Source organism: Ursus maritimus, assembly GCF_017311325.1.
Source record: "Ursus maritimus isolate PB19 chromosome X unlocalized genomic scaffold, ASM1731132v1 scaffold_X1, whole genome shotgun sequence".
Classification (NCBI taxonomy): Eukaryota; Metazoa; Chordata; class Mammalia; order Carnivora; family Ursidae; genus Ursus; species Ursus maritimus.
In genome coordinates this window covers 82,643,725-82,664,232 of record NW_024423319.1, presented here as the reverse complement: position 1 = coordinate 82,664,232, position 20,508 = coordinate 82,643,725, and the positions used below count along the sequence as shown (strand labels likewise).

Here is a 20,508-nt window from a genome sequence, read left to right as displayed (position 1 = left end):
CTGCCCTTGGTGACGTGCTGCAAACCAGACCTCTCCCTCTCCTAACTTGACTGTTCAGCTCTTCGTCCGTCTATCAGCTGTGTTTCTTCAGAGAGTTAGTTAAACTCTCGTTCTCGGTTTCTTCCAACAAGAAACGGGACTAAGAAGTGGCCCTTTCTTGGGGCGCCTGGGTGGTGCAGTCGTTAAGCGTCTGCCTTCCGCTCAAGGCGTGATCCCAGCGTTCTGGGATTGAGCCCCACATCAGGCTCCTCTGCTAAGAGCCTGCTTCTTCCTCTCCCACTCCCCCTGCTTGTGTTCCCTCTCTCGCTGGCTGTCTCTCTCTCTGTCAAATAAATAAATAAAAATCTAAAAAAAAAAAAAAAGAAGTGACCCTTTCTTGATAAATAGTCCTTAGACGAGACAATTAGGTGAAACACTCTTACCAGGGGCGCCTGGCCTGGCAGGTAGTTAAGGACTGACTGCTTTTGCTTACAGGGTGTTTTCCTTCAGCATCTCTGTCTAAATGTTTTTTATCCATCCCACTTAAATCTGTTTCTTCCAAGAACCTCCCTTCCTCCTGGCCAGCCCCATCCATGCTCACTGTACAGTCAAAAGCAAGGACAGGACACTCTTTGCCAAAGTTAAAAGCGCATCAAACACGCCTAGCATTTATTAATCACAAACCTACAGACCCCTTAGTACACCCTCCTTGGGGCTTGACCGCAAGGATCCAAAGCTGACAACCTCGGGTGTATGTGGTAGGAAGGCTGGGGATGGGCAGGGAGTGTCTCTTAATAGCTCTGAAATGGGGAGGATTCCCCCAAATGGAGAACCGGGTGGAGGCCAGAGGTTGGAGGCGACCTAGCTTCTGAGAAGGGGAGGGGGGGGGGCAATAAAAAAAATCAGATAAACAAGAGGGGTACACACGCTTTTGCAACCCTCCCTCCAAGCCTCTGCTTTGGTGGGGTACGCTTCCACTGTTTTCCTGGGCTTGGGAACTCCCCAGAAAGGCCCCTTCCTTCATCACGTTCCTCTAGACTGTAAGAGTGCTGGAGCGCTGGTTCTGGAAACCTGGACTCAGTACCCCCTTATTCCTATCACCTCCCCAAACTGCCCTTCGAGGTAGGAGGCGGGACTCTACCCAAGGGTGAGGGTCTAGCTCTCACTCCTGATCTAGGTCTGGAATGTCGACCCCCACGATTTCAAGATCTGCCCCCTTCTCCAAGGGCAAGGTCGGCTCAGAGCCCTCCTGGGTTAGGTCCCGTTGGTCCCAGGTTAAGGCTGGAGAGCTTAAGTAGCACTCCCCCCTGCAGCTTGGAATTCTTGGGTGGGATGTTGCTAAGGGACAAGGTCTGTGATCTCCACATGGTGGCCTGATCGCACTGACCCCTCAGAGCCTGAAATACCTGCGCCTCGGCGGTGCCTATAGGGAAGGGGCGGGGCCTGGCTCCTGCATTGCCGAAGGCCAGGACTGAGCTCCCAGGTGAAGGGGCTCTCCTCCTCACTTCCGTTCCTTGGCTGGACAGGGCGGGGATCAGGGGAAAGGGGCTGGGCTTAAACCCCCAGGGTGAGACCTCTATTATTTTGACCCCTCTTCCTTGCCAGGATGGTCTAGACTAGTGGTTCCAAGAGAGGGGGTGGACCAGTTATCTTGCTACCTCCTTATCCCAGGAGACCTGGCTAGGAAAGTCCCCAAGCGACAGGGGCCTAGCTCATTCCGCCTCCTTCCCTCACCTGGGCATGGGCGGGTCCCACGGGGCAGGGGCGAGGCTTCGATCTCCAGGGGACAGGCCCCGAGGTTACCGCCTTCTCCACGGCTGAAACGCCTCACCGGCTGGTATTGCGGGAAGGGGGCAGGGCCTCATCTGACTCCTCCTCCTTGCCTGGTTACAGGGGTGGGACCTCATCGCATCTGCTCTTCCCCCAGAACACCTGGGCAGGGCAGTCTCACGGGAGGGTGGGGGAAAAGGCAGGGCCTCATCCTGACACGTCCTCCTTTCCTGGGTGGGGAAGTCCCAGGGGAGGGGTGAGGCCCGATCAGGACTCCTCCTCCATGCTGAAGCTGCTGCGGCGACTGCTGGCCTTGGAGACAGCGGGGGATACCGACGAGAGCAGGGGGTCAGAGGCAGCCCGCAGTGGGGACAGGGCGCCCGACAGTCCCCCCACCACCCCCTCCTCCTCCTCCATCAGAATGTCCTCCAGCCCCAGGTGGAAGGGGTCCCCCAGATCCCCCAGGTGGTCGCTGGGAAAGTGCAGGTCCAGAAGGGCATCCGAGGGTGGCGCTGGGGGATGCTGATGGGGAGCACTCTGGGCAGGTCCCCCCGCTGCGTGAAACGGTGCCGCTCCTGGCCTGCCCTCCTCCTCTACGTCCAGCTGCTCTGGCTTGAGGCTGTCAGAGGCGGAAGTTGTGGCCAGGGAGAGCAGCCCTGGGGTGGGAGGTACCGGCAAACCATGGATCTGTGCCTGCAATTCTAGCTCCTGCAAAAAGTAGGGGGTGGGGGGCGGGATCAGATGGGATTCACAGTTCCTCAGAGGCAGAGAAGTCTGATGGTTCAAAGGGTGGGCTGCCTGGGGGTGAAATCTGCCTCCACTGCTCACTAGTTGTGACTTTAGGCAAGTTTTGCTTAACCTCGTGGGGCCTCGGAGTCCCACTCTGTAAAATGAGTGTAATAATGGTCCCTGCCTCACAGGATCATAGTGAGAGCTAACTTAGCAAATGGAGAGAAGGTTCCTGTCACAGTGCGCGGCTGGAGACAAACACCATATACGTTAGCCAACAGTCATCGCTATTCTCGATAAGGTTACGATTACTACTTGTCATCACCATCGCGTGAGTCGGGAAGCCCGGGGATCCCCCAAGTATGCCAGGAAAATCCTGGCCTGCTCTTCCTCTGCCTCTGCCTGTAGGAAGCCCCCTGTCACCTCTGCCACGGCCTCCTTGTCCCAAACCTGAATTCGGAGCTGCAGGCTGCGGTTGGCTTGCTCCAGGGAACGCTGCCGGCTCTCCAGGTCTTTAGAGCGCTGCTGCTCCTTCTGCAACTTGCGGATATAATCCACAGAGGCTTTCAGGATGGTGCCCTTGTTCCAGCGCATCTCCCTGTAGGGCCCGACGGGGAGCAAAGGAGGGAGTGTTGCGTAGGGGGGCTCTCGGGAGATGAGGGGGCAACTGCACCACCACAGGCCTAGACCCAGAGGTTGGGGGAGGGGGGTACATCAAGGGTATGGAATGCCCAGCCCAGTTGTTCTAGGGGAAGAGCAGATTCATGCTCCTACAACATGAAAAACCACTTCACCTGGGAGCCTCAGGGCCTCCAGGCCAGCTCTGCTCTCAGCCTTGAACACTCTTCCCCAGACACCGTGATGGCTTCTGCCTCATCTCAAATGTTTCCTTGTCAGTCCAGGACTGCCCCGTGCCCACTCTCCTCACCCCAAGTTGTGACCCTCGCCAACATTCCCCCATCTTCTATTCTTCTTTTAAAGTCAGCTCTGTGGGACACCTGGGTGGCTCAGTTGGTTAAGCGTCTGCCTTTGGCTCAGGTCATGGTCCCAGGGTCCTGGGATCGAGTCCCGCATCGGGCTCCTTGATTAGCAAGGAGCCCGCTTCTCTCTCTGCCTGCTGCTCCCCCTGCTTGTGCGCTCTCTCTCTCTGACAAATAAATAAATAAAATCTTAAAAAAAAAATAAAGTCAGCTCTATGCCCAACGTGGGGCTTGAAGTCACAACCCTGAGGTCAAGAGTCGCACGCTGGGGCACCTGGGTGGCTCAGATGGTTAAGTGTCTGCCTTTGGCTCAGGTCATGATCTCCAGGTCCTGGGATTGAGCCCCGCATTGGAGTCCCAGCTCAGCGGGGAGTCTGCTTCTCCCCCTGACTCTCCCCCTGCTTGTGCTCTCTCTCTCAAATGAATAAATGAAATCTTAAGAAAAAATGTCACACGCTCTACCCACTAAGCCAGCCAGGTACCTGCCCCCCATCTTCTCTTCTTTATTTTTCTCCACAACACTCCTCATAACCTTCCAGATTTTACTTATATATCTTGTTTGTGGTCTGTCTGCCTCCACTAAAATATCAGTTCCAGGAGCTCAGGGATTTTTGTCTGTTTTGTCCCTGTGGTATCCTCAGGGCCTAGAGCGGTCCCTGACACAAAGCAGCTCAATGCTTCTCTTGAATGAATAATTAGGAAGTACTAAATGAACCAAAAAGAAGTGCCTATGTCATATGGGGACCAGATGAGGCAGACTGCAATGTCATGCACCTAACATTGTAGGCTGGGGACGGTGAGGGGCTGCGCCTGTGCTCAGGGTGATGAAAGCTGGATGGGCCAGGAGCAGAAACACCAGGTTCTCACCCAGTAACAGCTTTAGGGGGATGGGGCCCTTGTCCCACTTTCCGCCGGCCCAAGGCTCCCCGGCCCAGACTCACGGGTCACTGGACTTGGGGATGAGGGTGCCCAGCTCCTTGATCCTGTCGTTGATGTTGAATCGCCGGCGACGCTCAACTTTGGGGGTGGGGTGGGGAGAAGAGTGGGAAAATTGTCAACAGGCTGAGGAGGGAAGAGGAGGAACTGGGAGGTGGGGAGGCTGTGGCAGGGACAGGCCCCCCTCAAAGAAGGCCAGCACGGACTGAGGCAGGGGCGCACAGCATGCTGGCAAGGGCACATGAGCTCACTCACTCAGGTTGTGATTGTCTTTCTTCTGTCGTTCCTTCAAAAGGGCCTTGGCCTCCGTCTCTGGAAGAGAGTGGGGGGTAGTCAGGGCCTCTGGACATGAGAAAGACAGAGGGCAGCACGTACAGCCGCTGGGGGTAGGATCTGGTGGGTGCAGGCGGGGAAGTAAGTGACTTTTTTTTAAGTGCCACTTTTATAATTTTTTTTTAAAGAAGCCCGGGTGACAGGTCATTTGTTAAACCCCAGACGAGAGGAAATGGGGTAAAAGCAAGCCCATGGGCTGTGTGGAAGAGGGCGAACAGCCCCTTTCTGTCTGCTTAAACCCCTTCCCCCAGCATCAGGCCCACCTGGCTGACATGGGGCTGACCCTGGGGGACAGAATGGGTGCATGGGGCCAAGACCCTGGCCCTTACCAGAGATCTCCCGTTTGATGTTGGGCAGCTCAGCCGGGCAGGAGTTGCTGACAGTGATGGCTGGCGTGGCCACGCCCTGACTACTGTACACGTCGAGCAGATTCCCTGACACAGGCAGCTGGGGACAGGGAGGGCAGAGAGACGATGGCTAGGACCGGCCCCAGGCTGGGCCCCTTCTCAGAACCTGCCCCCCCCCCACTCCACACAGAACTGAATGCAAGGAGTGCCTGACTCAACACAGGGACTCCTCCTTCTCGTTCAAGGGAACTTCGCATGGCGACTCAACAGGGGGGACAGGGTCATATGGACCTACCCTGCTTTGCCAGGGCACCTGCGTCCGCTGGACCCGTTCATCATGCCCTTGCACGCCCTCAAATACCTCAGCGACCTCTGAAGCCCCCTCTCCCCAACTCTGGGGTTGGCTCTGAGAAGAAATGCTGGAAAACCACTCCTTCTCAGGTCTTCGTCAGTTACGATGCGACATTCCAGCCCATTAGCCCCTCCTAGCACAACATTCCAAGTCGGCATTCTTGGAACACTCCAGCTCAATCTTCTCAGACCTTGGGAAATTGTCATGGTAACGTTCCATCCAAAATCTGGCCTTCGGGGAGTTCCAGCCCAATCTCTAGTCTTCTGCCGTGACCGTGTCCCACCACCTTATTATGCACATGGTCATACACCAAGCTCCTGACTTCTAGTATCTTCCCACGCATTCTGATCTCTCAGGATTTCTTGTACAACTACTCAACGAGCGCTGCTTTTATGCCAGCCTTGATTTTGTTTCTCTCTACTTCACCATCTCCTGGATATACTCTAGGGCAACACACTGATCCCTAAGTAATTAGTCCCACTTCTTGATGAGTTATCGTCTCTTGAAACCCCTGCTAGTCTGCTGGATCCACGTAATATAAGGTCCCAGTCTCTAGCTGTGTCCAAATCAATAAAAAGTTCTGAGAAGCTGGTGCATTTATACACACTACTGTCCTTTCGGTGTTTTGGAAAGAAACAAAGCCACAGCCACTTGGTATGTCCCAAAGCAAGTTATGGGACTCCTGGAATGTTCCAGAACCAGAATGGTATAACTTTTTGGCACATCCCTTGCTCTAGAGAGTTTTATCCCCTCACTACAAGCACCCAGCCTCTTGGCATGGTTCACTGAAAGAGATGTTGTCCATTCCAATCACCCCAAGGTTCAACCACACCAGGTTTTAAGACTTTTGATATGTTCCAATCACTACATGATCTGGGTATGTCCCAATGACCTGAATCCCTTAGAAAATTCAAATTGCTATGAGAGTCCTATTCCTTGGTCCCTCCCACACTGCAGCTTGAGCGCCTGGATATGCCCTGATTATTTCCACGGAGTCCCTGCCCCCGTATCTATCAAAACCTACAAGGTCTACCTCTCCATGCAGCCCAACACAAGGTACCAGGGCCCTGGTATGCTCTCTTCTCATCCCAAGGCCTCCTTCTCTATCTTAATACAATCCGAAATAAGGGTCTTATAGACACAGCCAGCCTGGGTGTCAGCTCAGGGATAGAGGGATAGAACTAACTGTCAGCCAGCCTCCCATCTCAGGGCCTCACCGTGCTGGGGAGCTGCAGGCCTGCAGTGCCTCCGGGCAGATAGCTGAGCATTTCATCGTTGTAACTGGATTCCAGGCTGATGATCTCATCAATGACATCGTCAATCTGGGGGAAGAAGGGAATACGGACGAGGGTTAGAAGGAGCTGGACCTGGACGACGGGGAGCATGGGAAGGTTGTCTGCCGCCACTTACCTCTTTCTCTGAGCTGGACCCAATGGTGAGTAGCGCCATGGGGCTGTTGGGAGCGCTGCCTGTGGGGCCGGTAGCATGAGCAGCCTCGGGCGCAGGGAGTGGCTGGGCACTAGCAGCCCCTGGTGGTGGGGTGAGGGCCTGGGAAGCCAGCTTGGGGCCCAGTGTGGTGGACAGGTACTGTTTCACCTGCTGCCGGCGTGCCTGCTGTAGGTGGTAGCGCGTCGGGTTCTCGAGATGGGTCTGCACCTGTGGGGTGAGGGTGAGGAGGGATGGCAGGGGACAAGGTAGGATGGGGTAGGCTGACCCTCAGAGGTCATCTGTTTCTCGGCTCAGGCCAGCAAACCAGGCCCAGAATCTGAGACCTCCCCTACCTCCTCAAATACTGGGAAGTCTCCCCCAGGACCCAAACGCTTTTTCTCAGAAATCCCTCACAGCCCCCCCAAGAGCCACCCATGGCTGACTGATTCCCTCAGTTTCTTGAGCACCCTGTCACAGTTCCCGAGACTCCCCAACTAGTCCCTGACATCACCTAGGAGACGTGAGAACGACATGCGGCTTCCCAAGTCACCCCAATGGCCAAACTCCTAATGTATCACACATACAGGAAGCTTCCTACGAAGTTCTTCCTGGGGTTACTTCAGAGGAGGCCCCGGGGCCCACTCGCGCCACTCACGGCCTTCCACGGTCTACCTAGACATCCTGCAGCCCCCAAGAACCCCTCACCACTGCACAAGAATGCCTCGGAAGCCCTAAAAGCAATGGGACACTGGGGCGCCTGGGTGGCGCAGTCGTTAAGCATCTGCCTTCGGCTCAGGGCGTGATCCCAGCGTTCTGGGATCGAGTCCCACATCAGGCTCTTCTGCTGGGAGCCTGCTTCTTCCTCTCCCACTCTCCCTGCTTGTGTTCCCTCTCTCGCTGGCTGTCTCTCTATGTCAAATTAATAAATAAAATATTAAAAAAAAAAAAGAAAAAAAAGCAACGGGACACTAACAGCCTATTTGAACAATAACTGGGGCCTTCCTCAGAGCCCCCAGGGCCTTGGCCCAAAAGCCACCACGACCACTCCTCAGTCACTGAGACCCCTCCCAGGGCCTCCGGATGTCACCTTACCTTGAGCACCTCCCTGGGCACCTGAGCAGGGGGAGGACGGCCCAACGTGTGACCCCCCGCAGAGACGCCAACGACAGAGATGGCAGGAGAGGCAGGGGCAGGGCTGGGGAAGGAAGAGGCTGCGGCCTGTTCCCGTCGCTCACGCCTCTCCTGCTCCTGGGCCTGGGCCCGCATTAGCTGCTGCCGCAGCAAGACCCGCGACGAAGAAGAGGACGACATGGCAGGGGTCCTGGAGCCCCCTGCAGAAGATGATGCAGAGAGCGGAGCTGGGGTGGCTTGCAGTGATATTGGGAGGCTGTGGAATGGGAAATACGGGGCCACAGGTAAGCTAAAAGTCTCTTGCCAAGCCTAAGGAGTCATTGTGGGAGGGAGCAGATGCTGCAATCAGGCCCGTTTTTTGCCTCCGGGCCACAGTGTGGAGGGGGGACACCCAGGAACCAGGCCTGATCATGGCTATCAGGGGTCATGGTCTGATGGGGAAGATGCCGGAACCAGGCCGAGTCCCAACCCCTGGCGGTCACAGTCTGGTGGGGGAAGTGTTAGCCCTTGGTCCTTACGGGAAGGCTGGATCGGGGCCTGTGCAACACTCAGGAGAGGTGCCATTGCTAGGCTCTGGGAGAGGGGGCCATCCTATTTAAAGGAGAGCAGACGGACCCCAAACTGGGGTGGTAGCCGCAGATGAGGGTACAGAGGGCCCTTAAGCCCAATTTGGGGCTGAGGGTGCTCCCTGAGCTCCTCGTCATGGGCATCTGGCTAGAGGGGCAAGTGCAGGCCCTTTGTCCGGCCCCAGCCTGGGCCTCGAGTCCCAGGAGCTAGTCAGTCTTGAAAATCTCAGAGATTTCACAATCCTCTCTTCCTGCCCCTCTTCCAGGTCCCCTCCCCTCTCTTAGAGCCCAGGCCGATGACTCAGCACATTTAGACTTCCAAGCTGGGGGAAAGGAGACCAGCAGGGGTTCCTCAAGGGTTGGGGGTGGGGGGAGTTTGTTGAGTGCGGGAAGGGGTGCGCAGGGGTTGTGGGCATGGCTCCGCCCACCTGGCGGCTGGGCACAGGCCGGCGGTCCAAGGCTCCCGGCAACACTTGGGTATGAATGGGTATGCAGGTGGGGGGTAGGCAGCGGAGGTCTGGTTCAAGCTAATGCAATCCCAGCTCGGCCACCTGCTTTCCTGTGTGACATACTCTTTCAGGCCCCTAATTTCACGATTTGGAAAATGCAGGCTGCCGACAGGGTTGGCCTGGCACTGAGGGCCTCTGCCTGCCAGGAGGGGCTGGAGGGGCCTGAGGAATTGGGAGGGCAGTCAGAGGAGACAGACCTTGAGCGGAGCGGTAGGGGCTGGCTTTTGAGCTCGTAGAAGCTGTCCGGATCGAGGACGCTTTCTAATTCGATGTCAGCAACAATCCCTGATTCAGGAAGCAACGAGTTGAGGCTGAGGGTGGAAGGGAGGGAAGGGTGATGGTCAGTGAGTGTATGGAAACCTCACTCCCTTCCAAGAGAGAAAGAGTGGGCAGTGGGAGGAGAGAGACACACACCAGGGGAGAGGGGAACAGAGCGCATCCCTCAGAGGAGGCCACTCCGATGGGTACCTCCCTCCCCACACCCCTCTTCCCTCCCCACTTTCTTTTGCTCTGTAACCCATAGTCCCTTAGGATTCAAAATAGTACAGTGCGTGGATCCCAGCTCCTCACTCTAACACAATCACATGTAACAACCTGGGTTTGAGGGAAAACAGAAGAGAAGAATTTAGGAATGACAATTCACCTTGCAGGAGTCCTGACTTTGCATTCAGAGTTCTTCCAGCCCCAAACCCCCTGCTGGGGTCTGGCAGCTGAATGGGAGCCCATGTAGGGCTACACACTTACAGCGCGGTAGAGGCACCCTTCAGCACAACAGTCCATTGTAACACAAACTGAATGCATCACAAAGAACTGGGGTCGGTGATTCACTTGATGGAAGGATCCACAACTTTGCAAATGAGTTCCCCCCACCAGCCAGAGTTCAGGGGATGCCAACACACACCCAAATACAAAATGGAAATATCAAGGGCTCCCCTCATTCCAGCAATTTGGATTCAAAAGAGGAAGAATTGGCGGGGGGGGGGGAATGATCCGCTTACATGGGCATTCTTTTCTTGGCGGGAGGAGCCTGTCCAGCGCTCTCCTGTTTTTTTGGATAGAACCACACACACACACACACACACACACACACACACACCTCTAATACCAACACCCACTGACACAAAATAAGAAGCTATGTACACCCCTCCCTTTCAACTATTCCCACTACTGTGATGAGCCAGGTTGTCACGAAGGCATCAGAAGACGGGGAAGCATTAGGTGCAAAGACTCCTGCTCAGCCCTCCAGGCCGGGGGGGAGGGAGGCAAGACCCTAGTGTGTAGGGGGGGCATTCACACGCCTGTGGATGGATATGCATCCGGAATTGAGTCGAAGACTTAGAAGCCTGACAGACTGTGGGTGACTTCGCTTGACAAGAACTCTCTCCCCTTGCCAAGGATCTGTCTTTCTTCCTTTCCTCACTCTCAGATGGGAACCTAAAACCACCCAGGAAGTCAGGAAGAGGAAGCTCGGGGAGTCGCTGAGCTCAGCACAATCCCAGGAAGCAAGCAGGCAAAGCCCCATCTGCTGCTCGCACACCCATTGCACAGAAGTTCGAAGAGATGGGCACTGGGGTGGGCAGGGTGTGGACAGAGAGGACTGGGGCTTACAAGCCTGCTGGTGGAAGTGAGGATGCGAAGAGGCCACAGAGGACCCACCCAGGCAGGGATGGTGCAATTGGTGTTCATTCCAGCTCCAGGGGCAGATTCGAGATTATTTCCAGGGTCTGACAGACAGACTGGGAGGGGGAGAAAAAGAACGTACGCGCGCCCGCGTGCGCGGGCACATGCATGTGCACGCGCAGGGGGTGAGCCAGACAGGCTGAGAGGCTAGGATGGGTGGCAGCAGGACCAAGACCCTTCTCCGGGTTCCCAAGTAAGGTCTGAGGCCTTCTTTTCCAAGCTAAGAAGTAGCACCATCTCTATTGCCTCTGTCGGCCTCACTGTCTCCCATTCAAGCCCCTATGGGGGTGTGGAAAGAGGGCTTTTCCACTATCCCTGGGATCTGACCCAGCTGGGTGGGTGGGCAGGGGTGAAGTGATTATTCTGGTCAAGTCTTGATGAATGTTGCTTCTCTTGCTCACTCACACACACAAAGCTGGTCCCACGTAGTATATCTGAGATGCCCCCAAGTCCCTCCAGATTCCTGTTATCCCCAAACATAGCCTCAAGCAACCGGCCACTGGGAATCATCCAGCTTCTAAAACAGCACTTCTGTCTCCCAGGACCCTCTCTCTCTGACACTGACGGGAAAAGTCCCTTCAAATCAGTGCCTCACCTACAGAGTACCACCTCAAATTCATCCCCCTCACGCCCGACTCAAGGACCCCAAATTCAGCCTCACTCCCCCAAGTTCAGTTACCCCAGACTAGGCTCTGGACACAACAGAATCTTTCCCCTCTAAACCCAGTCAAGAGCCCCCCAAGTCGGAACCAGGCCTCCCTTAATGCACTTTCACGACTTCTTTAAGCCTCAGTCCAAGCAGGCCACTGCCGGATTCCTTAGGTACCCCCCCAAGACCGGCGCCCCGACGTCCTCCAAGCCTAGGCCGAGGGCCTCCAATCCCAGTCCTGGGCTCCCGTTGTCCCCCCAGATCAGGCCCCCAGGAACCCCAGTCGGCACTACCGGCCCCAGGCGGCCCCGCACCTGAGCAGCTGGGCCGAGTCGGCTGGCCTGCGCTCCTCCAACAGCACGAACACGGCTCGAGGGCCTTCCGCGCTGGCCTCTACGCCGTCCCGAGCTGGCTCGGCCGCATGAGACATGACGCCCGGCCCCGGGCGAGCCCTGCCAGGCCGGTCGGGCCTCGGCCCGGTCCCCCTAACAAAATAAGAGTCCCCCTCCCCCCGTTCGCGACCGCCTCCTCCGCTAAGCCATGGAGCGAGCTCTGCGCGGGCGGGCGGCGTCGGGGCGATGGGATGGGCCGTGAGTCATCCCCCGCCCTGAACGGACCAACACCACCCCCCTCAACCTAACCCCGGACGACCGCCCTCCTCCCCCCCCCCGTCCTTTTCCCCCTCCTCCCTGGGCTGGGGAAACTCCACAGGAAGTGACCGCACGGAGGAAGGACGGCTCGCCGGGCCACCCCCTCTGAGTGAGGCGGCCAATCATCGAGGGGTGGCTCGAGGGCCCGCCCTAAGCTACGCCTCCGACACCCAGGGAAAACTAGATTCGGCCGGCCCTCATTCCGAGAAGGACGCATCTAGGCCACGCCCTCAGAGACAGAGGCAAATCAGCGAGAGGTACTTTGATTAAGCCACGCCCCTCCTCGCAAATGATCCCTCCGCAAGATTTTTAAGCCGCTCCTTGGGTCCTCTGCGCCTGCGCACCGATGGCCTGTCAGCGCGCGGAGGGTCTCCAGGCCACGCTTCTAGCAGCAGGACCGCGCCCCCTCTTGGCCAATGTTCGTAATATCAGCTCTCTAGATCGCTCTGCAACCTCCATCTAGCCTCCTCCGCCGGAGCCTTAACTATGAGGCCTAGGCAGCTACCTTCCCTGGAGGGGCGCCCCAGAAACCCTGCCCTTTCCGTACCCACAAGCTAGTCGCCCAGCTGGTCTTCTCGGAGCACTCCGCCTACTCTGTGTCACCCAGAGCAATTGTACTAGGTTGTTGTGCTACATAGTAAGTGCTTAACAAATCCTTGACAGATGAATGAGTGGAAGGATGGAAATTAGATCTGGTCCCTTTGGTGAATGACTTCTAGAATCATAAAGATCCAGCTTTGGATTTGAGAAAGGGACTGCCCCACTCCGAGCCTCAGCTTTCCTGGCCTGTCAGATGGGGGTCATAATACCTGTCAGGCAGGGTTGTTATGAGGATTAGAGATTATGAAAAGTGATGGGGCGCCTGGGTGGCACAGCGGTTAAGCGTCTGCCTTTGGCTCAGGGCGTGATCCCGGCGTTGTGGGATTGAGCCCCGCATCAGGCTCCTCCGCTAGGAGCCTGCTTCTTCCTCTCCCACTCCCCCTGCTTGTGTTCCCTCTCTCGCTGGCTGTCTCTATCTCTGTCAAATAAAAATAAAATAAAATCTAGAGATTATGAAAAGTGCTAACAGGTTGTTTGGCATACAATAAGTTCTCCAAAACTTGTTTCACTCATTTGTCCACTGATTGAACAAACATTTATTGAGCTCCTCTGTGTTCCAGATACAGGCAAGCTGGCTTGCACACAACAGAGGGTCCCCAGCCATGCTTCAGGGGCACAGTCAGCTCATAGAACACCTGGACCGGCAACCTTCCCTTGCTCCGTCCCAACATCCCAAGACCCTGCCCAGCAGTTGGACCTCAGGGAACTTTGCTGAGTTCTCATCTGTCTTGCACATTCCTGTACTGGCACAGGAAGTTGGCTCGGTAAACACGCACATCCCCACATGCTCACACAACCCCATTATCCACATAATAAAGATGGCAGTCCATTCCCAAGTTAATCTTTGTTTTTAAAGATTTCTTTATGGGGTGCCTGGGTGGCTCAGTCATTGAGCATCTGCCTTCGGCTCAGGTCATGATCCCAGGGTCCTGGGATTGAGCCCCGCATCAGGCTCCCTGCTCGGCAGGAAGCCTGCTTCTCCCTCTCACACTGCCCTTGCTTGTGTTCACTTTCTTGCTGTCTCTCTCTCTCTGTCAAATAAATAAATAAAATCTTTAAAAAATTAAATAAGGATTTATTTATTTATTTTGGAGAGAGAGAGAGCACGCACCAGGGGGAAGGGGCAGAGGGAGAGGGAGAGAGAGTCTCAGCTGGTCCTGGCGCTTGATCTCAGGACCCTGAGATCACGACCTGAGCCCAAACCAAGAGTCTGGTGCTTAACTGACTGCACCACCGAGGCGTGCGCCCTCCATTAATCTTTTTAAAAAATCAACACATTACCAATAAAAATTCAAAAATGGAACACGTAGACCTGATGTTAAAATTCCTATGGTACCTTAAATATGTAAGAATATCTAATATTATAAAAGAAGAAGAAAGGGGGGAGGCATTATCTTAACAGATTCAAAGTTTATCACAAAGCACTAGTAATTAAAACATTGTGATATGGGAGTAGGAATACAAAATTAAATCAATGGTACAGGAAAAGCCTAAAAATCAACCTAGGTACTTGTGAGAATTAGTAAATGATATTTTAAGAATGATATTTCAGGGGCGCCTGGGTGGCACAGCGGTTAAGCGTCTGCCTTCGGCTCAGGGTGTGATCCCGGTGTTCTGGGATCGAGCCCCACATCGGGCTCCTCCGCTGGGAGCCTGCTTCTTCCTCTCCCACTCCCCTGCTTGTGTTCCCTCTCTCGCTGGCTGTCTCTGTCTCTGTCAAATAAATAAATAAAATCTTTAAAAAAAAAAAAAGAATGATATTTCAAGTAACTGGGCGGGATATGGACTAATTTACCAAAATGGTTTGGGGAGAAATGACTACCTTTCGAGGGAGGGATCAAACTCTTAATTTACACAATTCAGAAAAAAATAATTCCATGGAGCACCTGGCTAGCTTAGTCGGTGGAGCATGCGACTTTTGATCTCAGGGTTGTGAGTTTGAGCCCCATGTTGGGTGTAGAGGTTACTTAAAACTAAAACCTTTTTAGATGGCGCCTGGGTAGCGCAGTCATTAGGCGTCTGCCTTCGGCTCAGGGCATGATCCCAGCGTTCCGGGATCGAGTCCCACATCTGGCTCCTCCTCTGGGAGCCTGCTTCTTCCTCTCCCACTCCCCTGCTGTGTTCCCTCTCTCGCTGGCTGTCTCTCACATAAATAAATAAAAAAATCTTTAAAAAAAAACTAAAACCTTTTTAAAAAGGCAAAAAGAAAAAAGAATTTCAGTAAAGACCTAAACATAAACAAAAAAAACTATAAAAAAACATCAGAACAGGGGTGCCTGGGTGGCTCAGTCGGTTAAGCGTCTGCCTTCCGCTCAGGTAATGGTCCCAGGGATCCAGCCCCATGTTGGGCTCCCTGCTCACAGGAGAGCCTGTTTCTCTCTCTAGCTCTGCCCCTCCCCCCGCTCATGTTCTCTCTCTCTCCCCCAAATAAGTAAATAAAATCTTAAAAAAACACATCAGAACAAAATATTTTTGGAGAATGTGTTTAAAACTTTGCCAAAAAAGACCTTCTTAAACAAGATACAAAAGGCCAAAGATATATTTTTTAAAGATTTCATTTATTTATTAGAGAGAGAGCTTGAGCACGATCAGGGAGAGCAGAAGAGGGAGAAGCAGACTCCCCATGCAGGGCTGGATCCCAGGACCCTGGGATCATGATCTGACCTGAAGGCAGAAGCTTAACCTACTGAGCCATCCAGGTGCCCCAAGACAAAAGATATTTAAAAAGTAGCAATAAGCAACATTAAGTGGTCATTCTTGGTACTTTATCTTCATTAATTCATTTTAATCCTCACAACAGAACCTCACAACAGTAAGGTTCCATTTATTATCCCAACTTCTAGATCAGGAAACCAGGGTACAGGGGCGCCTGGGTGGCACAGTCCTTAAGCGTCTGCCTTCGGCTCAGGGCGTGATCCCGGCGTTCTGGGATCGAGTCCCACATCAGGCTTCTCCGCTGGGAGCCTGCTTCTTCCTCTCCCACTCCCCCTGCTTGTGTTCCCTCTCTCGCTGGCTGTCTCTCTCTGTCAAAATAAATAAAATCTTAAAAAAAAAAAAGGAAACCAGGGTACAGCTAGGTTAAGTCATTTGCCCTAGGTCACCCCGGTTTATAAAACCTGGAATTGGAACCCAGGCATTCTTTACCACCCTGCTGCACTGTCTCTCCTGTTTGATCACATGGAAATATAAAACTGTAGTCTGTTGCAGGATGCTACAAAGTTTAAAAACTTGCAGCTGACTGAGAGAAAAAAATCTACAGCATTAGACCCACAGGTTAATTATCCTGTCACACACCCCAGTTCTACAAACAGCAGCTTCATACACACATCCCAGATATGTCCGTGACAAGTGCTTCCCCATCACCTGCACAATAAACCCATTCTTCATCCCTCTCAGTCTCTCTCTTAATCTCTTGCTCACATCTTTACGACTTTTTCAACACTGCACTCCCTCTCTCTCTCTCTCTCTCTCTCTCTCTCTCTGGTGCATCTGGGGTCTCATTGCAAGGCAACTGTGGAGTGGGGTTAGCAGGAAATATGGAGGCAGAAGAGAGGGCAATCAGATGGTGAAGTTGGAGATGTTTAGAGATAGATGTGAGTGGAGATCAAAGGTGGCTTGGGGCGAGGTTGGAATCTATTACAGGACAGTTTGCACGCAACTGAAGGATCACGTGAAGGCCTTCAGGAGGAATGAGACTGCTAGAAGCAGTTTAAGAGTGCAGGCAGGGGCCACTGGAGGGTAAATTGGGAATACCATTGGGGGTTGGAAGGGACTGTGGGGAGATAATGAGTGATTAGAAGCAGAGTTCAGTCTTCTGTAAAGTTATTAAAGGCAGAGCTGTTCACTGTCATAGGATGGTTTGGTCAGCTGACTAATGGCCCCCCAAAAGGTGTCCATGTCCTAATCCCTGGTACCTGTGAATGTTACCTTATGTGGCAAAGAATGCATTGCAGATGTGATTTAATTACGGGTTTTGAGATGGGGAGGTTATCCTGGATTATCTGAATGGAACCTGATTATAATTTCAAGTGTCCTTATAAAAGGAAGGCAGAGGCAGCTCTGACAAAAAAAGAGAAGGCAGGGGCGCCTGGGTGGCTCAGTCAGGGAGGCGTCTGCCTTCAGCTCAGGTCATGGTCCCAGGGGCCTGGGATCGAGCCCCACTTGGGCTCCTTGCTCAGCAGGGAGCCTGCTTCTCCCTCTCCCTCTGTCCCTTCACCCCCCCACAATAGCTTGTGCTCTCTCTCTCAAATAAATACATACAATCTTTTAAAAAAAGGAAGAAGAAAAGGAGAAGGCAATGCAACCACTGAGGCAGAGATGGTAGCGATGTAGCCACAATCCATGGAATGCAGGCAGCCACCAGAAGCAGGAAGAGGCCACGCAAAGATTCTCCTCTAGAGTCTGCAGAGAGAGTACAGCTCTTCTGACATCTTGACTTTGGCCCAGTGAAACTGATTCTGGGCTTTTGGCCCAGAAATAGAATACATTTCTTATATTTTAAGCCATCAAGTGTATTGTAACTAGTTACAGCAGCTGCAGGAAACGAATACAGATTTTAGTACCTGGATGCAGGATTGCCATTTTGTCCTAGTCTGCTTGGGCTGTCATAACAGAACACCACAGACAGGGCACATTAAACAACAGAAATTTGTTTTCTCACTGTTCGGGAGACCAGAAGTCCAAGACCAAGGTGTCATCTGGATTCGTTTCTGATGAGGACTGTCTGCCTCACATGCAGATAGTTGCTTCTTGTTGTGTCCTTACATGGCCTCTCCTTTATGCACGTGCATTCCTGGTGTCTCTTCCTCTTTTTTAAAAGATTGGTTTATTTATTTGAGAGAGAGAGAGAGAGAGAGAATGCATGTGGGGTGGGGAGGAACAGAGGGAGAAAGAGAGAGAGGATCTCAAGCTGACTCCACGCTGAGTGAAGAACCTGATGTGGGGCTCAATCTCATGACCCTGAGATCATGACCTGAACCGAAATCAAGAGTCAGATGCCCAACCGACTGAGTCACCCAGGGGGCCCCAATGCTTATTATATATATAGAAGCAGAAAACGGGAGCGCCTGGGTGGCTCAGCTGTTGAGCGTCTGCCTTCGGCCCAGGGCCTGATCCCAGGATCCTGGGATCGAGCCCCGCATCAGGCTCCCTGCTCTGCTGGGAGCCTGCTTCTTCCTCTCCCACTCCCCCTGCTTGTGTTCCCTCTCTCGCTGACTGTGTCTCTCTCGGTCAAATAAATAAATAAAATCTTAAAAAATAAATAAATAAAAATAAAATAAAATCCAAAAAAAAAAAAAAAGAAGAAGAAGCAGAAAACGTAGTTGAATTGTGTCCTACAGCTGTGTGAAAAGCAGAGCTTGTAAGTGATGGACTTGGATATTTAGCTGAGGAGATTTCCGAGGAATGTGCTGGAGGTACTGCTTGGATTCTTCCTGCTGCCTTTAGTAACATGTGAAAGGAAAGAGATAAATTGAGAGAAGAACTGCTAAGCAAAATGGATCCTGGATTTGGTGATCTGGAAAATTCTCCAGCTGTCCAGATTGCAGAAGACACAGAATTTAGGAGACTTACTGTCAGGAAAGTATGTTCTGGAGACAGAGCCAAAGGTGTGGCTGGACAGCCTTTTGCTAGTACTAAAGAGATTAGATGTGTGACTCATGGATCCTCTCAACCATTTCAGCAGAAGTCGGGAACGGGGACGGAATCATCCATGAAAAATTTGTGGAGGACCCTCTTGTCTAATGGTGTGAATCCTCGTGACTTCCGTAGAAGACCCACAAAATTTTTGAGAATGAATGTTATACTGCCAGAAACACTGACCGGTTGGCTTGCAAGAAACGGAGACAGGAGGAAATGAAGGAAGGATGTTGGACTCCCAACATTGTACTGGAAGGACACAGAGCTCAAACTACTCAGCAGCGAACATGTGCTACCCTTCAAAAGTAAAGGATTAGTGATTCTGAGGGCAGAGCTGTGGGCCCAGAGGGGGAGCCTCAAGCCACAGTGGATTATTCCCAGGCCTTGAAACCTAATGGGACGTGCTCTGCTGGATTTCAAAATTATTTGGGACCAGTGACAACTTTTTTCTTTCCATTTTTCCCTTTTGGAATAGGAATGCCTGTAACTCCTGTCTTAGGTCTGTCCCACTGCTGTGTTTTGGGAACAGATCATTTGTTTTCTAGTTTCACAAGTTGGGTGATGGAGAGGAATTTTGCCTCAGGTTGGATCGTACCCAGAGTCTCACTTATACCTGACTTAGATGAAATTTGGAACCTTTGAGCTGATGATACTAAAGCGAGATTTCGAAGTTGAGTTGATGTAATGGATGAAACTTTTGGGGGTATTGGGATGAGGTACATGTATTTTGCAATTGGGGTAGGTGTGTATCTTTGGGGGCCAAAGGGTATACTGTTGTAGGGTGAATGATGGTCCCCAAAAGATATACACATCCTAATTCTTGGAACATGTGAGTGTACCTTAGATGGCAAAAAAAAAAAAAAAGAAAGAAAGAAAGAGGGGCGCCTGGGTGGCACAGCGGTTAAGCGTCTGCCTTCGGCTCAGGGCGTGATCCCGGCGTTCTGGGATCGAGCCCCACGTCAGGCTCCTCTGCTGTGAGCCTGCTTCTTCCTCTCCCACTCCCCCTGCTTGTGTTCCCTCTCTCGCTGGCTGTCTCTATCTCTGTCGAATAAATAAATAAAATCTTTTAAAAAAAATTTAAAAAAAAAAGAAAGAAAGGAAAAGATAAAAGGGGAAAAAAGAAAAAGTAAAAGAAAGAAAGAAAAAGAAAAGGAAAAGAAAAACAACTTTGCCATCTGCAAATGTGATTAAGGTCAGGATTTTGAGGTGGGGAAATTATCCTGCATTATCATGGGGACCCTAATTGTAATAACAAGTGTCCTTATAAGAGGGAAGTAGAGGCGGGTTTCACAGACAGAGTGGATGGCAATTGCGACCAAAGCAGGGATTGCAGTGATGTAGTTACAAGCCAAGGAATGCTGACAGTCGCCAGTGTAGGAAGAGGTGACAAACAGATTCTCCCCTAGAGCCTCTGAAGGGAGTATGGCCCCGCTGGCACCTTGATTGTGGTCTTCTGGGCCCCAGAACTGTGAGCGAATACATTTCTTAGGTAGTAAGCCACCAAGTTTGTGGAAATTCATCACAGCAGCCACAGGGAGCTAATGCAGAAAGCTTGGGGTAGATTTGGTGATTGTTGGAGGGATGATGCTCAGAGGTTATCATAGACAGTTTGAGGATATAATTAAGAGCTATTGAAAAGTGTTTGGCTACTGTTGGAGCCATCAAAGGGAAGACTGAAGGGGTTTGGTGGGTCACTGGAGGGTGGTTTGGAGGTGTCGTTGGGAGCCTGGGAATGTAAATGGGGAATGTTTACAGATAACATTGGGGGCTATTATAGGGCAGTTTAGGGTGTTGTTGGGAGTTTTTGGAGGGTGGTTTGGGTGGTATGGAAAAAATTGGAAGCTGTTTAGTTAGTTGCATGTAATTTAAGACAAGGTTGGGTATAGTGGTCATTGAAGAGTGGTTTGGAGGCATAGTTTTGGGCTGCAGAGTATGGTTAGGAGGGTCATGGAGAGTCATTTGGGGTCCATGGGGGTGTTTTCAGTGCATACTGGGGGTAGATGGGGGAGGGACTCTTTGGAGGTTAATGGTTGCAGGGCTGATTGCAGATGGTTTAGGGGAATGAGTTGGGGGGTAGAGAAGGGTAGTTTATTCCTACAGTTTGGGAGCCCGCAGAGGGTGGATTGGGGGTATTGCTTGGGATCAATGGACAATAGTTTGGGGATGCAGTTGGGGGGATGATGGAGGGTGGTTTGGAGACCCAGAAATTCAGAGAAGAGTTTAGAGGTGTGG

The 20,508-nt window shown here is 52.5% G+C and overlaps 1 protein-coding gene across 2 annotated transcripts; it reads right to left on the bottom strand.

The window, feature by feature from the left end:
• Positions 1-610: 610 nt before the first annotated feature.
• On the bottom strand, positions 611-12,008 carry TFE3 (transcription factor binding to IGHM enhancer 3). Of its 2 annotated transcripts, none has more exons than XM_040631781.1 (10): positions 11,704-12,008; positions 9,258-9,371; positions 7,947-8,241; positions 6,837-7,082; positions 6,644-6,748; positions 5,057-5,174; positions 4,650-4,706; positions 4,400-4,475; positions 2,929-3,076; positions 611-2,457 (listed from the first exon to the last, which is right to left on the bottom strand). In XM_040631781.1, exons 1-10 carry the CDS (start codon positions 11,817-11,819, stop codon positions 2,017-2,019), a joined length of 1,716 nt encoding a protein of 571 aa, XP_040487715.1. In that variant the 5' UTR covers positions 11,820-12,008; the 3' UTR covers positions 611-2,016. The 2 variants fall into 2 exon arrangements, with proteins under 2 accessions (XP_040487715.1, XP_040487721.1); XM_040631787.1 differs by having other exon boundaries at positions 7,947-8,185; positions 11,704-11,724.
• Positions 12,009-20,508: the final 8,500 nt, after the last annotated feature.

Coding starts and splice junctions, on each gene's coding strand:
- TFE3 (XM_040631781.1), bottom strand. CDS start 11,819: ATGTCTCATGCGGCCGAGCCAGCTCGGGACGGCGTAGAGGCCAGCGCG. Junction 7,083..7,946: donor TGCCCAGGGAGGTGCTCAAG/GTAAGGTGACAT, acceptor CTCACCCCACAG/GTGCAGACCCATCTCGAGAA. Junction 2,458..2,928: donor GCCTGCAGCTCCGAATTCAG/GTTTGGGACAAG, acceptor TACTTTTTGCAG/GAGCTAGAATTGCAGGCACA.